The 24,097-nt window shown below is 44.2% G+C and overlaps 1 protein-coding gene across 4 annotated transcripts; it reads left to right on the forward strand.

Moving 5' to 3' along the window:
- Positions 1-4,380: 4,380 nt before the first annotated feature.
- borcs5 (BLOC-1 related complex subunit 5) lies at positions 4,381-18,857 on the forward strand. 4 transcript variants are annotated; one of them, XR_013935818.1, is made up of 6 exons: positions 4,399-4,898; positions 5,066-5,209; positions 15,478-15,635; positions 15,823-16,309; positions 16,382-16,565; positions 16,644-17,559. XR_013935818.1 is itself a non-coding variant. In XM_080475622.1 (4 exons), exons 1-4 carry the CDS (start codon positions 4,841-4,843, stop codon positions 16,054-16,056), a joined length of 594 nt encoding a protein of 197 aa, XP_080331748.1. In that variant the 5' UTR covers positions 4,389-4,840; the 3' UTR covers positions 16,057-18,857. The 4 variants fall into 4 exon arrangements, 1 of the variants encoding a protein (XP_080331748.1); XR_013935816.1 differs by having other exon boundaries at positions 4,381-4,898; positions 16,382-18,857; XR_013935817.1 differs by having other exon boundaries at positions 4,381-4,898; positions 15,823-16,565; positions 16,644-17,553.
- The last annotated feature ends 5,240 nt before the right edge of the window (positions 18,858-24,097 follow it).

Raw genomic sequence — 24,097 nt, forward strand, 5'->3', positions numbered from 1 at the left:
GAGGCGCGTCTGAGATGTGTTTGTCCATCTCGCTCTTCTTGGTCTGTCTGCTCGTCTCGCTGATCTCCCATCGAAGGACCTGACTGGACGCTCCAGGAAACCTTCTCTCTCTCCTCCTGGAAGAACCAGGCTGAAGTCAGGCTGATCCGAGCTTTAACATGAAGCCCCCCGTTGTTCAGACTCTGGTGGATGCCGCCACCTGCTGGATGTTTCAAACATTGCCGACGGTGTGTGGAGACAAGCTGCCATTAAATGAGTGTAGCATTTTTTATAGCCTTTTGATAAAAAGAGTCTTCACATAGTTTTCACGCTGCAGAAGCTTTAAGACACTGAAAGGCTGCAGTTCCGCCGGTGAAGTAGGGGGCAGTAGTGAGTCACTGAACTGCTCTATTGGGACAGGCTGGACTGAACCCTCAGGAATCATCTGAACTTGCCTGTTTCGTGACATTAAAGTCACAAATGTTCACTGTTGTGAAAACTTTTCACAGGATTTAGAGTCTGTTGTTTTCTGTATTAATCTTTTATAAAATATTCAATCATTGTCAAGATTTTAACTCTTTGATAAAAGACAATTAAACGTTCATAACAAAAGTTCTGGAACTGCTGGTTTTTCTCTTTTTAAACCTTTGAACTGAACCACAATTTAGACGTTGAGCATGATCAGCTCGGTACGCTCCAAATATACAGAATGAAGTGGCACTGTTGAAAACAAGGAGAAACCTGCAGAACCAGACTCAGTGGTGGAGAAACCTGCAGAACCAGATTCAGAAGAGGAGGAACCTGCAGAACCAGACCCAGAAGAGGAGGAACCTGCAGAACCAGACTCAGTGGTGGAGAAACCTGCAGAACCAGATTCAGAAGAGGAGGAACCTGCAGAACCAGACCCAGAAGAGGAGGAACCTGCAGAACCAGGCTCAGAGGAGAAACCTGCAGAACCAGTATTACTTGAAGCCCTCCTGTCCATACAGTGACTGCAATACAACAGACTTATTAATACAGCAGGTATTTACATTTAAGGATGATATACTGTGTACTTTTCATACTCTCAGTACATTTTTCTTATTTCTGTACTTCTAATTAAGGACCTGCGTTCTATTCTTATCACCAGAGGTCCTCATATAATGCATTGTATTATATTTACGTGAAAACGGTGCTATATTGCATATAAAGTATGTTTGTTTGTTGCTCTGGCATTAAACTACTATCTTATTGAAAATACATGAGTTTATGTTCCATCGCTTCATTACACATTCGGGATTATTTGAAGTTGAGGACTTTTACAGTTTGTTTTGTTTTGTTTCAGAAAATGGCTTCAAAGAAGAGCCATAGGGCGATGGATGACTGGGAGTGGCGTTCACTGGTGGCTGGTCGTCCAGCGCAGGCCGCAGGCAGAACCTCTGGCACCACCTTTACAATAAGGTGGTGTCTGGCCGTCCAGCGCAGGCCGCAGGCAGAACCTCTGGCACCACCTTTACAATAAGGCGGTGCCTTGCCGTCCAGCGCAGGCAGCAGGCAGAACCTCTGCCACCACTTTTACAATAAGGCGGTGTCTGGCCGTCCAGCGCAGGCAGCAGGCAGAGCCTCTGGCACCACCTTTACAATAAGGCGGTGCCTTGCCGTCCAGCGCAGGCAGAACCTCTGGCACCACCTTTACAATAAGGTGGTGGCTGGCCGTCCAGCGCAGGCAGAACCTCTGGCACCACCTCTGGCACCACCTTTACAATAAGAATACAAAATGCTTCTGTCTTAGAAGTGTAGATAGAAATGGCAGCTTGGACTTTATTTCTTTGAGGACGAGGACAGAGAGCAGACGAAGACAACATTATTAAATGATGCTGGATTCTGTAGGACAGTAGAAAGGTTTTCTATGGTTGCAGATGGACAAATGTCCTCTGCAACAGAGGAGACAGAGGACCTTACTGGGACAGCCACGGCGGGGCCTTTGTGGATTTCACACCAGGAAACTACATATATATTTAAAAGCTGCAAATATGATTTAATGTATTTCTAATGTGAAGTCAATCCTCACACTGAAAGTACACGAGCAACCCTCCATGTCTGTCCTTTGTTTTCAGTCGTCCTCCGCACAGCACCATGAGTCCACATCGCCGGGCAGTGGAGTTACTGTATTTCCTATTAACTCATCCTAGAAAACAAGAGACTAGTCAGGGACAGATACTAGTTTTTAGTTCATCTGAGCTTAAGAGAAAACTGTAGTTGTGTACATCATAGTACATGAGCTCCAAAGCCACATTTTGGTTTGAGTTTTCTATCTTATTTAACTAATTTCTCAAAGCAGCTGGATGGAATATTGCAGAAAAAATTTTTACCTTCTGGAAATGTAGGTAATCTTCAAACAGTACTATTTGGGCCGAATATAAAAACGTCAAAACTACTCAGCGGGAACCATCAGGGTACAGTCTTCTGTAGTAATAAGACTTTTGCTGGGTATTTGCTGTGAAGTATTCTGGAAGGACGGGTGTAAAATCCAACCTGTCACTGTGTTCTGTTAGTGGACCATCAAAGCAGCAGCTCCATTGTTCTGCTGAAGAAATAGAATCACTTACCATCAGGTAAAAAATACTGCAATGGGTAAACAAACCCTGAGCTGAACAAAATACTTACACAATGTAGTTTAATAGTTTTCATGCATCCCACAGGCACTAATGGGTACTAATGGGTACTAACCAGGTACAGTTGGTGGTAGTAATGATTGTGTGAAATGACTGATTAGTTATGCTTCAACTCCACAAGACAAGAGTTGTAATGTCCAGCTCCCCTCTGCTGCTCCAGTAGTGTCCCATGTAGGAGACACATCACCTCCTCCTGGTCCCCAGGCAGGAGACACATCACCTCCTCCTGGTCCCCGTGCAGGAGACACATCACCTGATATTTTGGTATTAGCTATTTCCAGTTTATCTGGTGGTGCCCCGATTTATTATTAATACATAAATAAGAAATTTATGCAAATTAATATTTTTTTTATTAATAAATTATTTTTGATAATTTATTCATTTTGTTTTCTTTTTTAAGTAATTATTCAATTACTTTAGGAGTTGTTAATGAGTAAATGACCGTTTACTTCCATTGATAAACTCAATTTTTCATAAATTACTTCCAGTGATTTATTACTTTCAGTAATCTATTACTTACAGTAATTTAATGCTAATAACCAACCATAAATCCCAACACTGTGCTGCAGTATATTGTACCTTATTACAGTATTATTGTTACTTTCATACTATGTATATATATAATAGGTTTATATCTTATTATATATATATATGTACAGTACAGACCAAAAGTTTGGACACACCTTCTCATTCAAAGAGTTTTCTTTATTTTCATGACTATTGACATTGTAGATTCACACTGAAGGCATCAAAACTATGAATTAACACATGTGGAAATATGCACTTAACAAAAAAGTGTAAAACAACTGAAAACACGCCTTATATTCTAGGTTCTTCAAAGTAGCCACCTTTTGTTCTGATTACTGCTCTGGACACACTCTGCATTCTCTTGATGAGCTTCAATATATATATATTCCAGTGAGACGAGGGTAGAGCCGAGCCGGCTCCATAGGGACGGATCTAAAGATCCAGACCGGCGGTCCTCAGGTTCTGCTCTTGTTGTTCCAGAGAGAGGGTCATTCAGATGGATCCAGAGCTGCAGACTCTTGACCTCTTTATACAGTGGAATCGGTGGCCATTTAGCTGAAACTCTTTATCTGTTCTTCAAAGCCTAAAGTCTTTTAACTCTTCAAGACGAGACATTCTGGTTGAAGTATTGTTGTTATATTCAGGACTTGTTCAACGTGGGGTGCACATTACTTTGATGTGGGCACCAGGACGTGAGGGTGTGATGGGGAGTGAGGCAGCAGATAAGGTGACGAAACAAACTTTGGAAAGGAGTGATATTGATGTGAAGCTGCCACTTGGGAAAACCGAGGGGAAATCTCTAAATATGGATTCAGATCATGGAAGAGAAGCAGGGCAGATGGAGAGCAGAAGGTTTTTATTTAAATCAATGAACACGACAATCACCAGTTCCTGAATTAGGAAAGAACAAAGCGTCTAACAGAATTATGTCGGGGGACACAAATGTAAACATTTAATAGGGAAACATGAGACGGGGCTGTGTGAGCAATGTCATACTGAAGAGACAGGGGTACATGTCTTATTAAATTCTCTGAGGTATGGTGAAGAAAGGACAGTTCTGGAAGCTGAACTGAGAAAGGAAGGAGTTCACCAATTTACAGTTAATAGTGTTTTTCACTGCAAACGAGGTTAATAACTAGGATCCAGTTATTACGCTCTGATCACACTCCGGAACAGTAGGGGGCGGTAGTGCTCCATTTAATGGTCACCAACCGCCGTTAGAATGGAAGAAGAAGAAGAAGAAGAAGAAGAAGAAGAATTGACAACCTGCTTCGTAGTAACAGTTATCAAGATCGCGTGTGTCTGGATCAGTCAACCCAGGAAACAGACCCTGGTTATGCTGGTCACAGTTTGTAGTGAAGGGGCGATCGTGTTGACGTCAGCAAGCAAGGAACTAGAGATCACGTGGTCTTTATTTACGGAAGTGCGGCTCGTGACGCGCATAGCTCGGCTCTGTCCTGTCCGTCAGTAAATGTTCTTAATCCGAGGAGCAGATTCTTGTTCTGGAGTTCCCAGCTCTCATTTGGGAGGATCGTCTGTCGTGAGCTTGTAACCCGATCCATTGTGGTCCAGACGCGGTTCGCTCACGGCGGGTTGCGTCCTGCTTCCGTGGGGGACAAGTCCGCGGAGTATCGGTGATCCGGTCCCGTCTGGTGGCCCGCGAGCAGAGCCCGAGCATCATGGGAGCCGAGCAGAGCGCCGACACGGAGCACAAACACTCCGAATACAGCTCAGCAGGTAGGTAGGTGTGTGTGTGTGTGTGTGTGTGTGTGTGTGTGTGTGTGTGTGTGTGTGTGTGTGTGTGTGTGTGTGTGTGTGTGTGTGTGTGTGTGTGTGTGTGTGTGTGTGTGTGTGTGTGTGTGTGTGTCGCTGCAGTCATTGTAAGCAGCCTGTTCTCTCCTCAGTGGTTCCATCTCCAGCGAAGCACAAGGCCAAGATGGACGACATCGTGGTCGTGGCTTCGGGGACTCAGTCCATGAAGAACATCCACAGCGACCCCGACGTCATCAAGCTGCAGGAGATCCCCACGTTCCAGCCGCTCCTCAAGGGTAAGGAACCTCTCAGCTCACCCGAGTGTGTCTTCTACCAGACCGAGCTCTTCTGTGTGGAGTTCGCAAGTTCTACTTTCTTTTTTATCTGTGTGTGTGTGTGTGTGTGTGTGTGTGTGTGTGTGTGTGTGTGTGTGTGTGTGTGTGTGTGTGTGTGTGTGTGTGTGTGTGTGTGTGTGTGTGTGTGTGTGTGTGTGTGTGTGTGTCCATGAGGGATCAGACCCAGACCTCCATCCTGATAAATGTGATCATGATGTCATGTATGTGCCTGCATAAGGAGGAGGGAAGCACCGAGCCACGTTTTTTTAACTTCTGATCCTGATACCTGAACGTGTATTTCTGCTGATACTATTCAGATACCAGAGCTCTGTTTGCTTTACTATTATTATTATCATTAATGTTGATTTTAAATGAGGCTGTAATAAACTCCTCTCTGCAGTAAAGTATAAATAATACTAATCTATACATGTTTTCTCTCAAGAGACAACTTGAGGTTAGTATCGGGACAGAAGAGGAAGCAGTACAAAGTATTTTTGTTCCATGGGGACAATGCGGGGGTCTGCGTGACGTCATCGTCTCATAATAAACTAGTTCTACCTTTAGATCCTCAGAATCACTTCATTAATTCCTGGAGAAATTCTTTAGCAAGGCAGCACAAACAGCAGCGCTTCTTCCAGCTCGAACAACAGAAGCCACTGGGACTATTTTCTCTTTTCTCTTTTCTTTTTCTTTTTTTTACACTTGCACAATATATATTTTTGATATGAAATAAAGAAACGAACAAAAGAAACTAAATACATAGGTACAACAAAAGAACAGAGAGCAAACAAGGGATGTACGAGCTGTTAACAACAGATACGTTCACTAGTAGGGAGACCTTCACGTATACTGTCTTAAGTTTTAAATTACTTTAAATCAAAGACCAGGGAGACCATCAAGTATACTGTCTTAAGTTTTAAATTACTTTAAATCAAAGACCAGGGAGCCTTTCAGAATCTTGGGAGAGACACAAAGGAGAGCAGACATAGAGCGTCGTACATTAAAGACCCACCTTGACCAGGACTTTGATCATTTATCCGTTTTGCAGATGAAGTGAGTAAGTAAACTTTTCCCTTATATATATTTTGTTAACAATGTCGGTCCGTTCCTCCGTTGTGGTGGGGTCGGGGTGACGGAGCCAGTGTCTGGTGGTGGAGTTCTTTCCAGCAGATATTAAAAACACCAAATAAGTATTTGTCGGGATGTTCTGCGAGAACCTCTCCCAAAAAAAATCAAAGTTTTAAAATGGTGAAGAACCTCGTTTGTAGTATTTTGTGTACCTCCAACCAGACATTTCCTCGTACTGGACAATCATTCCTGCCTCCTGCACATCTTCCCACGCTGCGGTTCCTCCGCTGTGCCTCAGGCTTTCTGTTCAAGGTTCTCAAAGAATCTAATCAAACACTTCATGTAAATTCTCTCCACGCATGTGAGTTGGTGCTTTTCCACTGAGACTCCAAACAGCTCATTCATCCTTTGAGGTTTAAAACCCCACTTTCCTTCTCCTATTTCTCTCTAATAGAATCTATGGGATGGGTTTTCTTCATCATGAAGCCTGATTCAGTGTAGACGTAGAACCTTTGACTCGTTCTGCTGAGTAAGCATGTAGGATCTCATGCAGCACCGTGTCACTTGGATCCGATGTGTATTTTCTAATAACTTTGTTTAGAGTAATGTTGCGATTGTAAATACCTACAGAGGTCTTGGTTCCCCAGAGTGTGTTCTCTTTTCAGAGTTTGAAAACTCTTTAATTGTCCCTCATCTGTTGTTATTCCCTTGGCTGTCCAGCTTTTGGATCTGAGCTCCAGTTGTTTAGGTTTAAGGTCACAGGCACGCCGTCTAACTATTACTAACTCGTCATGCAATTTATTCATGTCTTTAACTGAGTTCCACATTTTAATCTGGAATTGTATCCATGGATTTTGCATCCTCTTTACAGGCTTTCTCAGATCCTTATTGCCGAGTAACGTAGGAATCGGAGGGTCCTTTTCATTGTCTTGCCGTCTGTCGTGGTCGTCATGGTTACAGACGTTGATCAGAGGAATAATTTATGACGATAAGAAATAATCTTTCTAACTTGGTCCTGCCGTACCTCCTCTCTCTTTTGAGAGTTGTAATGTTTTAAACCTTACCCTGGGTTTCCTCCCCGGCCATATTAATCTGGATTTAATGGGATTCTACTCTGAAATTAGTTGGGTTTTTTTGGGAGATTTCTACTGGAAGAGCTTGAAACAAGAAAAGAAGTCTTGGGAGGATGTTCGTTTTTATCGCCTCCACCCTCTGAGTAAAACTCATAAGACGGTTGGAGCTCCGTCTCTGTATGTCTATGTTTTATTCTGGTAAGGAAGGGGGTCATACTTTGTCTTTGCTAATGTAGAAACATCTTTAGTTAATAGTACACATAGGTATTTAATTGCAGTCTGGTACTATTTCAAATAAGATTTATTCTTTGGTCGTTTTGATGGAGAAGATTTCTGTGTTAAAATTGGGGTTTTCTGAACATTTAGTTTACATCCTGTGTGTTTACTGAAGGTATTTAAAGGTTGAAGTATCTCAGGCCATGTGCTGGCTCCTCTAAGTATATTAAAACGTCGTCGGCGTACAGTGCAATATTATTTATTGGGATACCTTTTAATATGGTGAGTTTTCCTAATCCGTCGGGCGAGCGGCTCAGTATAAAGTGCAAAAAGAAGTGGTGACAATCCGCAGCCTTGTCTACTCTAATAGTACTCAAAAGGTATCCGTTTCTTTGTATGCGAGCAGTTGGATTGTAATATAGAGTACTGATTCCCTTAATTCCCAGCCTGCTCTGTATGGGGAAGGTGGTGCAGCCTGGCTCTTCCCTCCGTCAGGATAACCGAGGTGGTGGCCCGTCTCCAGGCAGGCGGGGTTTCCCCGTCTCTCAGAGCTGCGAAAGGTTTTAAGAAGGCTCGGTGTTACTTCAGCTCTGAAGGTCTCGTACCATTCAGAAGTAAACACGTCTGGCCCCGGTGATTTATTTGTCTTTAACCTTGAAATGGTTCAGCTCCTCCTTCGTTAGTTCAGCCGTCAATGAAGAGATGCTAAAAACTGTTCAATCCGCTGTTCATCCTCTGAATGTGGCCGAGGATATACTTGTTTATAGTAGTTTTGAAAGGTCATTTGTATTTCATGTTGCTCATATAAGAGGGTTTTAGAGTGTGTAGATTGTGTTATCTGCCTGTGGTTTTTGCGATTTCCTTGCCGGGAACTTTGCAAATTTTGGGCCTTTTTTTGTGTGTATTTCTTGTGAGTATAGGGCACCAGTCTCATTCCTAATTTCTTTTAATGTTGAATAGAGGACTGGTTTTGGTCCCTTCTTATGTTTTCTCTCAAGCTCTTTTAATTCTTGATTTAATTCTAATAACCTTAGTTTGTCTTTGTTTCTTTTGGTGTGCACTAAAGGATATCCCCCCCCCCCCTTCATAGCGGCTTTTAGCACATCCCACACCATTTCTTTGCCAACCTCCCCCGTTATCATTTTCTCCCATAAAATGTTCAATTTCCTCTTAGAAACTTGAGTTTAGCCTCCACAGTGTGTTTCCAGGGTTATTATTTATTTGCAGTGATAATGAAAGGGGTGCGTGATCAGACAAGTCAACATTGCCTTTCTCACAATAACGTATTCTATGTCGATCGCTCATAAAAATAAAGAAATAATCACTCCTGGAGTAGAAAGCGTGTGGATGGGAATAGTATGTGTAATCCTGGCCTGTTGGGTAGAATTCTCTCCAGAGATCTATCAGTCCTCGCTCTGACATAAGAATCTTAAGCTGGTGGTGTACGGGGGCTTGGATGGATTCTTCAGAGCCGTCTCGTCTGGGATTGAGGCGTATGTCCCCCCCCCCACCCCCCCACCCCCCCACCCCCCACCCCCACCATATCAGGAGACCTGCTGCCTCTGTCATGAAGTTGAAGATGTTTCTATGAAAAGAAACGTGGCTGCCAGGGGACGCATCAACATTCAATAAGGTTATTTGGACCCCTTCCATCTTGCCTGATAGTAATCCATATCTTCCTTCTTTGTCCTTTGTCTCTGAGGTTTTTTCCAAATTGGACTCTCTGAGATAGTAGAATGGCCGCTCCTCTCTTATGGCCTGATGAATAATACACTTTAGAGAAACCCCTTCTCTTCAGCTTGTCATGTTCCATAGAGTGAAGGGGAGTTTCCTGTAAGAACACAATGTGGGCATACTCCTCTTTCCTTTGACTCAACATCTTCTTTCTCTTCATTGGGTTCAAGACTCCATTTATGTTAAATTAAACTATTATATGATTAGCCGTAGTCTTCTACTTCTGCTGCCTGTATGGGATTCGTAGTTTTTAAACTGTCATACATCCCAAAAATTCCTGTGAACATCAAGAAATGAACGTAACAGAAGAGGAATGATGACGTCTATCTTAACCAAATACTCTCACGCGTTTCAGTTTTTTGCTTCCAAAGGTGGTTCTGGTTCTGCGTGACCCTCTGAGGGCCTCAGGGTGTCGGAACACCGTAAAGGGATATCCAGCTCTTTGTAAAGAGCAGGGCCCTCTGACATGACTGCTTCGCTCTTGCAGTCAGAGCTGAAACGTTTCTGTCTCCCGAGCTTTTTACATATTTTCAAAATAAGGTGTAGGAGTCTTTAAGCTTCAAATTAAACCAGGACGAGTCATATAAGGCTTCAAACAACAAGACACCTGAAGCCTGGGAGACCTTTTTCCTTTGCGTTGTGGCATCAGACGTGCAGGGGGCTCCAGCCCCTCGGTTCGGTCTCTGGTTGGTCCGGGCTGATTGGAGCAGGTATGACGGTAACAGAAACTCCAGGCGAGGTCATGTCCTCTGTGTCCTCTGCTGCGCTCTGGTACAGGCGGGGGCCGTCGTTGTAGAAAAGCCGTAGTCTTGCTGGGTAGGGAGTTTGGAACTTTATTTTCCTTTAATATTTTCTTTGCTTCAGCACGTTCCGCGCGTTTCTTGAGGATCGCAGATGGATAGTTGTGGTATTTGTATTTTATTTATTCCATTCATTTAAAAAAAAAATTTAAAAAAGGAAACAAAACCAATTTAGTATTGACACAAACGTTTACAAACTTCTGAATGAAAAGGAGCAGAAAGAAGAATAATCTTATGTAATCTGCCCCTTTGCACCAATAATCAGTTCACAACATCATGAGAAAAACAACAACAAAGAACAAAATGTCTGTGATGATTGAGGAGCGAGCGCCGCGGCTCGTTTATAGCAAATTTGTCTTTTATGTGAAACAAAATGAAACAAACCAGAAAACAAGACTAAAGAACAAAACAGACGAGCAAACGTGTCGACATCAACAACAACAACGCACAAAGAAAAACCCCAAGACATTATGGTACTTTAGAGAAGTTCACTGTATTTTATAGGGACGTCCCGATCACACTTTCTGGCCTCCGACACCTATCCGATTTTTCAGAATTGAGTATCGGCCGATACTTTCCCGATCCGATACTCACATTGCTCTTGCAAATATACTCAATAGTCTATTTTTGGAGCGACAAAGATGTCTGAAGCTAAAAGCACTATTGGCAGAAGCTTTGTTTACCTAGAAATTATTGTAAAACTCACTTATTGAATCAAAATTCTTCTCAGAACGACTTAAGAACTTATTTAAACTTTATTCAGTCAGAACAACAAAAACCCAGTTACACTCTGCAGTCTTGTTTCTCTTATTTATGTTAACTTAAACAACTTCACCTGGATTTTGTGGCAGAATTTTTTTTTTTTTCTAAATGAAACCCAGTGAATCAGTTTGACTAACATATAAAGTATAAAAAAACTACAACATAAACAGTATTCAGTAAAACCAATCAGAAGAACCCAATTCCACTTCAAAGTGTCTTTGGCTGGTTGGGTTGAACATAAGTCCTAAAAAAAAGTTTAAATACAAGAATAAAAAGTAAATAAATAAATCTTATACATAAATGCTCTCAGGCTCCAATGTAACTTCTTTGTGTATTAAATTTCAGTTTACCTTAAAGCAGTATGAGAGGTTTGACCTGCATGTCACTAAACATTTACATTTCAGTGTGAATTATAAACACTTAATTCCACTTCAAAGTGGTAAAACCTGTTTGACAAAAGTACTCTGAACGTAGTTCTCTCAAAAACTTATTCAGAATACGATCTTTTTCCTCCCTGGCCTTCTCCCAAACCTCCGTCCACACCTCACTATGAACACGGCTCTACACGAGGCTTCCGGGCATGTAGTACACATGCCAGGCCTGTAGGGGCGCTGTGACTCACCAAACACAATAAAAAAGCAGAAGAAGACAGACCACATAGAAATTTAGAAGTAGACTTCTGTCATAAACACATAAACCACTATATATAACTCTAGTTTTATAGCTCTATGGCCCCGCTCCGCCTGCTTCTAGCTTCTGCAGCTCCACCGGAGCTTGTAGTCCCTCATTGTTGTGGTTATTAGGGGACGTTGTGGACCGCGGTGGGGGGAGGAGGGGGTCCATTACATCATATTTTTTTCCACAGATGATGGTCTTTGCTGAGCGTCCTCCGCCGCATGTTTACTTTTTAGATGTCTTACCAGATTAGTTGTGTTAAATGAAGCTCTGGTGCTCCACCTCTCGGGACTGTGGTGAAGCTCTGGTGCTCCACCTCTCGGGACTGTGGTGAAGCAAATAGTACAACTGGCCTCTGGACTGGTTTGGTTGTCAACATTAAAATCCCTCCAGACTGCTGGTTGATCCTCTCAATGGCTTCAGGCTGCTCGCCTCAGTTTACGGCAGGTCGCTCACGGGGCTCGCTTTACAGCAGCCGACGGGAAAAAGTTATTTTTTTGTTTGTTTGTTTGTTTGTTTAGATCGGCGGGGTGATCGGCTGGATTTGCCGATTCCCGATCAGTCACAAATCACCAATATCGGCCCCGATCCGATATCTACCGATCGGATCGGGTCATCCTTAGTATTTTAATAATATACTTGTTTTAATTAGATGTTTAAATCTTATATTTACTTTACATTCTTTTAACTCAGATTGTTCCACAATGTGACTCCTTTAACATGAAATGCAACGCTCCTTTAATTTTGTCCTGAACTTTGGTTTCACAAAGATCTTTTCCTTTTCAGTTATACTTACTGACTCTTTTTGCAAATCTGACCTGGAGATTTACAGGTACGGTTTTTTGATGCGCTTTATACACAATGTCACTGAACTTCAACCGTTTTAACTGAAGGACTAAGGGTTTGTAGGACGTCTGTCTGGTCTGCGTAGAAGCGGGTGTTGATGTAAAAACGTCTCTTTTCTGCCAGGCTTTACCTTCACCTCTTCTTTCACTCTGTAACTGGTAAACTTGACTATGAAGGACCGGGGCTTCATCTGTGGGTCGGGGGGGTTTAGGTGGCGGAGCCCCGTGTGCTCTCTCACTTTAAAGCTCCACGTCCGCTGGGAAGTCAGGTGACTCTTTCAATGAAGTGGAGATGTTGCTTCAGGTATGCCGTACATTTGAACATTATCTCTGCGAGGCCGTCCTTCTTGATCAATCAGTTTAGCCTCCATGCTAGCCCGGCGTTGTGAGAGCCGTTTCCGTAGCGTTGTCCTCGCCCGTAGTGATGTTTCTGCTGCGTCAATTCAGGTCTCACGCCTCCTCCAATCTGCTCTGTGTAGTTCTTGCTTAATCTCTGCGAGTTGGTGTGTGTTGTCTCGCAGTTCGTTTCAGTATGCTTGGTCGGCTGGCATCGTCTTCCTCAGCCTCGTTCGCACCACGTCGGGGAGCTACTCCGGCTAGCGTCAGCTTGTGGTGTCCATTCATTGATATTTCCAGTCGTGGTCGTATTTTTCCTACTTCTTGTGCTAACCCTCTGGTCCATCCTGTACAAAAGCACTTATTTTGGGATTATTTTAGGGGTTGTCAGGGTTAATTTCTGAAACCGTCGGGGAGCACAGCAATCAAGCTGCCATCTTTACCGCGACCTGAGGCCGCTACGACGCTGGATTTTCTCTTATTGAGATAACTTCAGGATTAACCCTGGTTTTCTCTTATTGAGATAACTTCAGGAATTAACCCTGGTTTTCTCTTATCCAGGTAACTTCAGGATTGACCCTGGTTTTCTCTTATCCAGGTAACTTTAGGATTAACCCTGGTTTTCTCTTATTGAGATAACTTCAGGATTAACCCTGGTTTTCTCTTATTGAGATAACTTCAGGAATTAACCCTGGTTTTCTCTTATCCAGGTAACTTCAGGATTAACCCGGGTTTTCTCTTATTGAGATAACTTTAGGATTAACCCTGGTTTTCTCTTATCCAGGTAACTTCAGGATTAACCCTGGTTTTCTCTTATCCAGGTAACTTCAGGATTAACCCTGGTTTTCTCTTATTGAGATTAGGGATGGGAATCGAAAACCGGTTCTGACTGAGTACCGGTTCCAATTGATCAATTCCATCGGAATCGTACACCTTAAATGTGTTCGATTCTTCTTAACGATTCATTTCCGTCAAGTTGCGTTGCGGTACGTTGCATTACGTCACACACTGCGACGCAGAGCTCCTTCAACCAGGAGAAAACATGGAGGAAGAAGGTCTAATGTAGGAAACGTTAATACATGTTCACTGTGGTGTTCTGAGTGTAAAATCCGTCAAACAGCAACATGTTGTCATAAAAAGTTGGATAGCACAGTGCTACTTCCCTAGCCCCCATCCTAACTGGATTTCCTGACTCATTCCTCCTGGTCTCATTGAGACCCGCCTCCCTTCAGGAAATCCAGTCCACAGTTTGCAGCCAGCGAGCAGAGCAGCAGCAGGGAAACACTGTGGATCATTTCAGTAACCGTGAAGCAGACGAGGCTTCATGGATCAGAAATTTCCGATCTGTGAATTACGTTGGTATCAGAAGCCGATACCGATTGGATCGGCCCCACCCCTAATGAGGAGCGGGAACTGAATAAGGCCACGTTTACACGGCAACGATTACAAGTGGAGCTGCAAAACCCTCTTCACTTGTGGGAGGTCTGTTTACACGACACCAGTGTTCTGATCCAATCTGTGTCCATGAAGTTTTTATCCCGGCTCTCAAGGTGGAAAGATTTTTTTCTCGGTCGCTGTTCCCTCCTGCACTGACTGATGGAGGCTGTGGAGTGCTCTTACTGCGCATACACATCTCTCCCCGTCCCTTCCCGTTGAACATAGCTCCTTCAGGAACATGGCGGTCCCGTACTGGTTTGACTCACAGTCGTATTCTAGTTTTATCGTCCAGATCAGTTGTTTGATAGTTGAGACTCTCCCTGGTAGCCTTCAATGTCTCATCATTCCAGGTCCTCTCCATTTTCTTCATGTTTACAGCGTATTGTTCTCTGCACACATGTCTGTGTAGTTTCATTACAAAAACAAGCAACAGCGCCCTCCCGTGGCCCGGCATACTAACTACACCGTTGTCCGTGCTGCTGCAGTGGAAACACACTCCCGAAACGTTGTCGTGTAGTAAACAGGGCCTAAGACTCACCAAAATCCAGGCAGAAACCCTGCAGAGTTGCATCTTCTATGTTTTACTTACTTACTTTTCACTGACCAAAATATCTGAGTGAGGTCCGGCAGGAGCCCGAACACAGACCTGCAGAATCAACCCCTTACAAAGGAAGGGTTGTCTGTTACCACCTGCCATATTATTCTGCTCTTGAACACAAGCAGGTATAATTGGACTTCTCTACAGGAGACACTGTCTCGTCCCTCCAACAGGAGCGTGACCTCAGGTTGAGAAACACTTATTGTTCGCTCCAGAAAAAAAACGGTTGTTTCAGACATCAAATAAAACATCTTAAAGTGTTTGTACTTCTATAAATTGATCTGATAAAAAATAATAACATGGTATTGTATTGTGTGTATATAACAGCTATACATAGTTACCCACTTTCTTTTTATCATTTACAAAGAATGAATTAAATGAAAAAAATTGTCAATCACCAAACTTTGCTGGCAGGTTTTACTGAAAGAGTTGCTCTATGCTGTTTTCCTGCTGTGAAGGAGGTACACATTGAGAAATGTAATCCGTTAGATAGAAGTATAATCTCTAGAAATGAAATTGACAGTAACTGTCATTCCTTGATAATCTTCAGATGGCGCTCTCATTCTGTCAACGCTCACATGTGGAGACTTTGACCTCTGACCTCACTTTAACCGCTTCAGTTCCCCATGTGGCACAAGTGATGCTGATTGTTCATGTACGTGCCGTCACTCTGTTCCCTCTGCAGGCATCCTGAGCGGACAGACGTCCCCCAGCAGCGTGTCTCTGGAGCGGCTGGACACCGCTCAGGTCCTGCAGCTATGTGTTCGCTACCAGGACCACCTGCACCAGTGTGCTGAGGCCGTGGCCTTCGACCAGAATGCACTCGTCAAGAGGATCAAGGAGGTAATTATGGAAAGTAATACAAATCAAAGCAATTCGGTGGTAAATAGAATATTGCTTTATAAGACTTTGAAATCTCTCCATCCTCTTTATATTTAACGTTTGAATTTTGAACTGAGGCCGTAGGTCAAAGGTCAAGGTCTTCCTCCTCTGGAATTCACCAACCGTCCAGTGTTTTTTTTCTCCTCAGATGGACTTGTCTGTGGAAACCTTGTTTAGCATCATGCAGGAGCGACAGAAACGCTACGCCAAGTACGCTGAGCAGATCCAGAAGGTCAACGAGATGTCCATGATCCTGAGACGCATCCAAATGGGCATCGACCAGACTGTGCCGCTGATGGAGCGCCTCAACAACATGCTGCCCGAGAGCGAGCGCCTGGAGCCCTTCAGCATGCGTCCCGATGGCGAGGCCAGCTGCAAGTAGCTGCTCCGGCCCTGAACCTGGAGTGCAGGCAGGGCGACGGTTCGGCGGGACAATGGCTTCTAGTGGGAAGATGGCTTTGGGCGGGACGACGGCTTCAGGCCGGAAATCGCCTTCGGGTGTGAAGAAGGCTTCATACGGGAGGAAGGCTTCATACGGGAGGAAGGTTTCATATGGGAGGAAGGCTTCATACGGGAGGAAGGCTTCATGCCGGAGGAAGGCTTCATGCCGGAGGAAGGCTTCATGCCGGAGGAAGGCTTCATGCCGGAGGAAGGCTTCATACGGGAGGAAGGCTTCATATGGGAGGAAGGCTTCATATGGGAGGAAGGCTTCATGCCGGAGGAAGGCTTCATACGGGAGGAAGGCTTCATATGGGAGGAAGGCTTCATGCCGGAGGAAGGCTTCATACGGGAGGAAGGCTTCATGCCGGAGGAAGGCTTCATGCAGGAAGGTCGCCAAGAAGCAGCTCCATCCCACTTAAAACTGGAGTCCATACAGGACAAAGGCTTCAGGCAAGACAGGCGTTAATCAGCATTCAAGTGTCACATCATTTTTCTCGTCCTGGAGACATAATAACCGTCCTTCTGCAGATGTTTTCAGACCAAAACTATGTGAACAAGCTGGAGTTCATTGGACCTCAAAAGACTATAGAAGAAGAAGGAAATGAAGTGTTGTCCTGGTCATCGTCTGGCTCCTGAAGATAGAAGATGCGGTGGAACTGCTCTTTCTCCTCTGGGGTTTGTGTGAACTTTGTTCTGAGTTCATTAAACTGTTTGAAACGTAGTTAAAGTCAGAACCTTTGGGGTCTTTTCTACTGATCCCAGATTCAACTTCATCTTGGTCCGTTTGTTTGCTATTCGAACATCTACCAACTAAATTCTGAGTGATTGATCACTTTACATAAATCTGCATGTGCATAACATTGTCTGTCCTCACAGTCACCACTGTCTGTGGACTGTCCAAGCACTGGAGAAAAGCTGTGAACTCACCATTCAGACAGCCTCTCTACAAACACAGTAAAGCTGACGGAGGTTTTGAAGGGTCAGTTAGTTAAATCATACACACTCTCATCTTCTGAGATGTCCCACCATAAAAAAAACCCTCTCTCTGAGAGTTTCTGATTTCTCATCTGTTTTTCAGCCTCCAGTCGTGTTTTGTTTTTACAGGTGAGAGACCCCCAAGCATCAGCGACTCTGGATTTTCTCTTATCGGTTTAACTTTGGGGATTAATGCTGGGTTTTCCATACTGCGCCACTCGCCCACTTGTTAGCGGGATAAATCACCCTGGTAACTTACTCTGAATGTCTTAACGTGCTCCGGACCAGGTTATGTTCTGGCTCCGCCTCCTGACCAATCAGATCTCTTGGAAAATGACCTGCCCATTGTTAGATGGTCCTGATTGGTGGGATGTTTTAGCGCTGAGCCCACCAGAGCGGCGCGGAGACAAGAGTTTTTGGAACAATCTTTTTGACATAATAAAATAAATCCTCGTTCACTGAGGCTTTGAAGGATGTTTTTGTTCTTGTTCTTCACTTGTTCCCAGGTTTGTGGGATTGCGTCTGTAGGGTTGCGTCTGTAATAATGAGCTTGATAATAATGGTCACGCCTCAGAACTGCAGGAAGATGAATTTTTTAAGCGCACATCTACTCTGCTGTCACAGTGGTGAATTAGTATTCCAACGCAAAACACACTCACACAGGGGAAACGGCATCAAAACAACTCAATGGAAACATGAACTGAACTAGAGCGACACTCGGTAGAGCGCAGACCTTTGCCAACACCACATTTGTTCGCAGCATCACTAGCATGATAGCCGTTAGGTCATATCAGTGCTAACTAGGTAGGTCAGGTAGCTACTCACCCTGTGAAACACTGAGCAGCGTCTCCATGGCAACAGGTGCTGCTCTGCTTTGATTTCCTCCATAAGGTACCTCTCTCATCCACTTTGTATGTGGAATTGTTTCACAGTTTTTGGGGCTTTATTCAGAATCTGTTAGTCGTTAAAGTCCTAACATTTAATCGGTTGGTCCTTGGATGATGAAAAATCATCCCTGATGACATTCAAGGACCATTCATGCAATTCGGGTGAGTCGTTTTTGCGAAAAGTTTGGTAAAATACATACATACCTACATACAAACCAGTAAATAATAGATACACACAGATGAAAACATAACTGGCAGAGAGGTGAGGCAGCACACAGTGAGTCAATAGAGGGCGCCATGGAAAGCGTGTATGTTAGTGCTATAGAATCTTCCCTCCCCGAGGACATAATAGATAAACTAAAAGTACAGTAAGGCTCACTGCAACGAACACAGATGAATGGAGAGCTCATGTGGAACGCCATATTGGAAAAAAAAAAAACAAGCTGAGGATGAGAGACGTGAGAAAACACTGATTGAACTCTAATTACAACTCACTAAAGCACAGCTTGAGGACGCAAAAGAGAAAACAAACGATGACGGTTAGTTTGAGATGTTTTACGGACCAGTTTGGTGTTTGAATTGTGACTAAAACTGGAAAACGGGAGTCTGAGGAACTCTTAATAAAAAAATATAAATAAATTTAAAAAACGGGAGACTGGGGAGGGCTTGTATCGTGAACGCGCGAACAAGAACACGCACACACACACACACACACACACACACACACACACACAGAGTGGTGATAACTGAGATCAAACTCGATGATTTTTTGAAGATGAAATTAAATTTGATTTTGATGTGTGCATTTAGGTTTGTGACTTATTGCAAATGTCCAAACATGAAATGACTAATGAATCAACAATAAATGACATGGCATTTCAACTCTTGACTGGATTTAATAAAGTAGTTGATCCCATATCTATCCATCCATCCATCCATCCATCCATCCATCCATCCATCCATCCATCCGTCTTCTCCCGCTTATCCGTTTCCAGGTCGCGGGTATGGTTGCCTTATATTCAGTGATTAGGTTGCTTTCTTGTGGTTTATGGATAGCCCTCCATTGATCATGCTCTTTTCTCAAAATTCTTCGTACTGGAAAAAGACCTTGTGTGTCAGTTTCCTATGTAAATATTTTGCTGTTATACTCAGGAGATTGTATTTTCCTCTTCTGCCCTGTTTCTGTCCAACAATGTGATCAATCAAATTTTCCAAGCCATTTGTCTTGTGGTCATGTGTTAGTATACCCCGGGTAAGTATTCCAATACATTACGTCACACTTAGGGCGACCTGAAATTATTTGTGAAAGAAATACTAAGGATTTTAATAAAGAGTGTAAGAATAAGATGTACATGCATTTTAAAGTGCTCCTTTCATTTTACCAGATTAGAAATCAAGCCTCTCTTTGGGCTCCTCATTAATGAGGTTCTTTTTTTCTCAATTCCCCCAAAAGACTCTTCACTCTCATCTTGGCCCTCTTTTCTTTAGCGATGGCACTCTTCTTCTCTCACTCCAGACGTTCCACTCCTGCTGAGGTTTCATGGCGTGGTAGGAGAATAGCTGTGATAGTAAAAGGAGGGATAAAGATGGTTTGACTGATGTTTCACTTCGCACACACACATAACTTTGACACCACCAGATTATGGGCCAGATTCTTTCTCGTGGTCGTCACATGTCAAAGCCGCCGCCAGCACCTTGTGCAGAATGCGTGTTCAACCTGTCTTCAATTACGTGTGTTTGGGTTTGTTTGTGAGTGTGCTGCACGTGTGTGTTATGAGTGGCAGCAAACAAGAAAGATTTTACTTTATCTAGAAGCATTATGATATGATGTTTAAAATAGAAAAACTCACATCAGCACGTATTCTGCTTAGGAATTCTGCAAAAGAATTCACTTTAAATCGGCCCTATTAAAGAAGCAACGGCAGAAAGGAACAGACTTTGGAAGTTCCAGTTGAACTTGAAGGCAGCCACGGCCTAAACCTGCATTCATGTCAACTAAGGGCCTGTTTACGCAACAACGAATTAGAGTGTATCCGCAAAACTTTCTTCACTTTTGGGGGGTCCGTTTACACGGCACCAGTTTGCGGATGCACTGTATCCGCAAAGTTTTTAATCCGGCTCCCGAGGTGGAAAGATTCTTTCACGGCCCAAATCCCTCCTGCAGAGACTGATGGAGGCTACAGAGCCTGTTACTGCTCATCTCTCCCCCTCCCTCCTGCTCATCCAGTGGTAAACAAACATGGCGGCCGCGTAGTGGTACGACCCGTAGTGGTACGACCCGTAGTGGTACGACCCGCGGTGGTACGACCCGCGGTGGTACGACCCGCGGTGGTACGACCCGCGGTGGTACGACCCGCGGTGGTACGACCCGCGGTGGTACGACCCGCGGTGGTACGACCCGCGGTGGTACGACCCGCAGTGGTACGACCCGCAGTGGTACGACCCGCGGTCCATATTCTAGTTTTATCCTCCAGATCAGTAGTTTAATAGTTGAGACTCTCCCTGATATCATCTGATGCCTCATCAGTCCATGCGGATGTCAGGTTCTCTCCATTTTCTTCACCTTTATAGTGTTTTGTTCTCTGCACGCACGTCTGTGTAGTTTCATAATAAAAAATCAAGCAACAGCTCCCTCCAGTGGCCCGGCATACTAACTACATCGTTGTCTCTGTGTCCGCTGCTGCAGTGAAAACGCACTCCTTTTTTTTTAGCGGATTAGGTGTTGTCACGTGAAACGTTGTGGTGTAAACAGGGCCTCAGTTCTGGATGGAAGACGGTGCTAATTGATATGTAAATGATATGTAAAAGAGGCGCTCCTTTTGCCTTCCTTACACTCCTCCCCTCCATGCCAAAAGAAAGACAGAAAGTTGTCATCGTGAAAAAAAAAAAATCTGAGAAATTCTTTTTTTAAAGAAAAATATTTGAAAGCAAAAATACATGAAAAAAAAAAGGTTCAATGACAAATTATTTTCAATAACGACCTATACCATCCCTGTTTTAGCTCCATAAACATCACATTAATGCTACCACCAATGTGTAGTAAGTTGTCTTATCTCACTCATGTTGTGTATTTTTGCAGGAGTACTACAGCAGTGTTTCATAATGGATTAACCCAGAAACAGTAGCACAGCCCTGGGAACAATTACTATGAGCACGATGCATCTCAAACAAAGCCAGTAAATGCCACTCTGCTCGCTGCAGCTTCATTTGAGAGGGAACACATGTACTGAACAATAAAAGGTAGGAGGAATTCATTATGTTCTGCCATTCATATGCAAACGTATCCTCCACGAGAACGCCATTCCCTTCACGATCCACTCAGTGGTGCGCCCCAGCCCCGTGTGCACGCACGCTTTGGGAGGAGAAACGCAAAAACCAAACATTGTCAAGTCCCATATCAATTATACTGAGTGGTCTCTTCACATTGATTAGCAGATAAGAGGCTGAGCCAAAGGCTTTGTTCCACCAACACACAGTGGCACAGGTGTGTGTGTGTGTGTGTGTGTGTGTGTGTGTGTGTGTGTGTGTGTGTGTGTGTGTGTGTGTGTGTGTGTGTGTGTGTGTGTGTGTGTGTGTGTGTGTGTGTGAGTGAGTGTGTGTGTGTGTGTGAGAGAGAGAGAGACAGAGATAGAGAGACAGAAAGAGACAGAGAGAGAGAGAGAGAGAGAGAGAGAGAGAGAGAGAGACAGAAAGAGACACAGAGAGAGAGAGAGAGAGAGAGAGCTCGGTGAGTCTGCAGTAAAATGTCCTTCTGTGTTTGTCCTTTCCATCATCATGGAACACAGTGAGATGACCTGAGAATCCACACACACACACACACACACACACACACACACACACACACACACACACACACACACACACACACACACACACACACACACACACACACACACACACACACACACACACAGTTACCTATGAGGAATTGCAGCTCAGTGTGTCTCTGTCATGTTTTATAGAGAGAATACACTTGACGGATCCTCCACGATGTTTTCCAGCAGATCTTTCCTGTAAACTTGACCTGAGTGCCTTCCATTCAAAGTGAGCACTGACTTTTGATCTCAGCTAAAAATAACTGCCACTGTTTTTAGTTTGATCAAATCCACTCAAAACCTTTCATTGTTTATAATCTTAACCCGTGTAAGGGACTGTAGTGGTTGTTCGTCTCTCCTTTATCAATTATTACAAATATTCAGGTACAAAATGATGCACATGAAATTCCAGTTCTACAGACTTTGAAGGATTATCAACCTGATCATCGCTCTGTGTTTGTGCTGGTGGACCTTGGGGATCCCTGCTCCTGAGGCACTGGTGATGGTGCTGTACTGATCACCAGGACCATACACCTCCTGTCAGAGGATGGGAGCGAAGGACGGAGGGACTTCCCCTGGTCCTCAGGCGTGGAGAAGCTACCTTCCCGTCTCATGTGCGCTGACTTTCATCCCGTTTCACCAGGTTAAATGTGAGCGGTGCTTCGTTGAACGTGGAGTCACACTGGGAGCTGTGGCAAATCTTCACATTATCACTTATGAAATATTCAGAGCTTCTCCTCCGTGAGGAAGAAGAGGAATCACATCAGCAACCTGGACAGTCTGACTGGGCCACAGACTCCTCTATAGTGCCAGCGTCGTAACGTCGTAACGTCATCCACCCTTCACACTGACTGGAGCTACATCACCTTCATATTGAGCTACATCACCTTCATATGGAGCTACATCACCTTCATATTGGGCTACATCACCTTCATATTGAGCTACATCACCTTCATATTGGGCTACATCACCTTCATATGGAGTGTGTGTGGAGTGTCATCACCTTCATATTGAGCTACATCACCTTCATATGGAGCTACATCACCTTCATATTGAGCTACATCACCTTCATATTGGGCTACATCACCTTCATATGGAGCTACATCACCTTCATATTGAGTTACATAACCTTCATATGGAGCTACATCACCTTCATATTGAGCTACATCACCTTCATATTGAGTTACATAACCTTCACATGGAGCTACATTACCTTCACATGGAGCTACATCCCCTTCACACTGACTGGGTCTACATCACCTTCACATGGAGCTACATCACCTTCACACTGACTGGGTCTACATCACCTTCACATGGAGCCACATCACCATCATATGAAGCTACATCACCTTCATATGCAGCTACATCACCTTCATATGGAACTACATCACCTTCACATGGAGCTACATCACCTTCATATTGAGCTACATCACCTTCACATGGAGCTACATCACCTTCACATGGAGCCACATCACCATCATATGAAGCTACATCACCTTCATATGAAGCTACATCACCTTCACATGGAGCTACATCACCTTCATATTGAGCTACATTACCTTCACATGGAGCTACATCACCTCCATATGGTGCTACATCACCAGTGTGAGGAGTGTGTGTGGAGTGTCTGAGCGGAGTTGGGGAGAAAGTGCCTTTTTCAGGTTGTTTGCGCGGGTTGCTAACTTGTTTCAGCGTGTTTCAGTGTGGTGAGCGCGTGTGTTGTCCAGTTTGGTGAGGCCGTGGTGCGGTTAGCATCGCGCTAGTGGTGGAGCACCATGGCCTCCACCAAACTTAAAAGGAAACACAGGTTCAAGCTGCACCCCGGGTTCTCCTGCTCGGTGGAGGAGGTGCGTGGCGGCGGTGGCTAACATTGTGTCTGCTGCGACAGTGAACGGAGCTGTGGTGATGTTCGTAGAGGAAGTGGAACAAGCTCATGCTGTGGTCTCAGCTGGAGGGATGAGGGACACACGGGTGGAGGCGATGCCGCTAAGCACACCAGCTTAAAGAGTTGTGATGGGGAACGTTCTGCTGTGGTGGAGGATGGCACCCTGGCAGACCTACTAGGGTAAGGTGTGGTAAGGTGATTCATGTTCAGGCTCAAACCCGCTCCAAGTCCTTGTAGTTCTGACTTTGTTTGGCAGCTGAACACGTCCTGTCTTGTTTCTAATGGATCCTCAACGGACGAAATAGTCATTTGCATCCCTCATCAGAGAGCCCAGACAAATCTGTGTCAAAGTGCTTGAGGAAATTCCGTCTCCCTCCCCTCTATTTCCACACCAGTGAAGTCTCATCTGTCGACCTCGGA

This window comes from Lipophrys pholis (assembly GCF_963383615.2).
Source record: "Lipophrys pholis genome assembly, chromosome: 11".
NCBI classification, from domain to species: Eukaryota; Metazoa; Chordata; class Actinopteri; order Blenniiformes; family Blenniidae; genus Lipophrys; species Lipophrys pholis.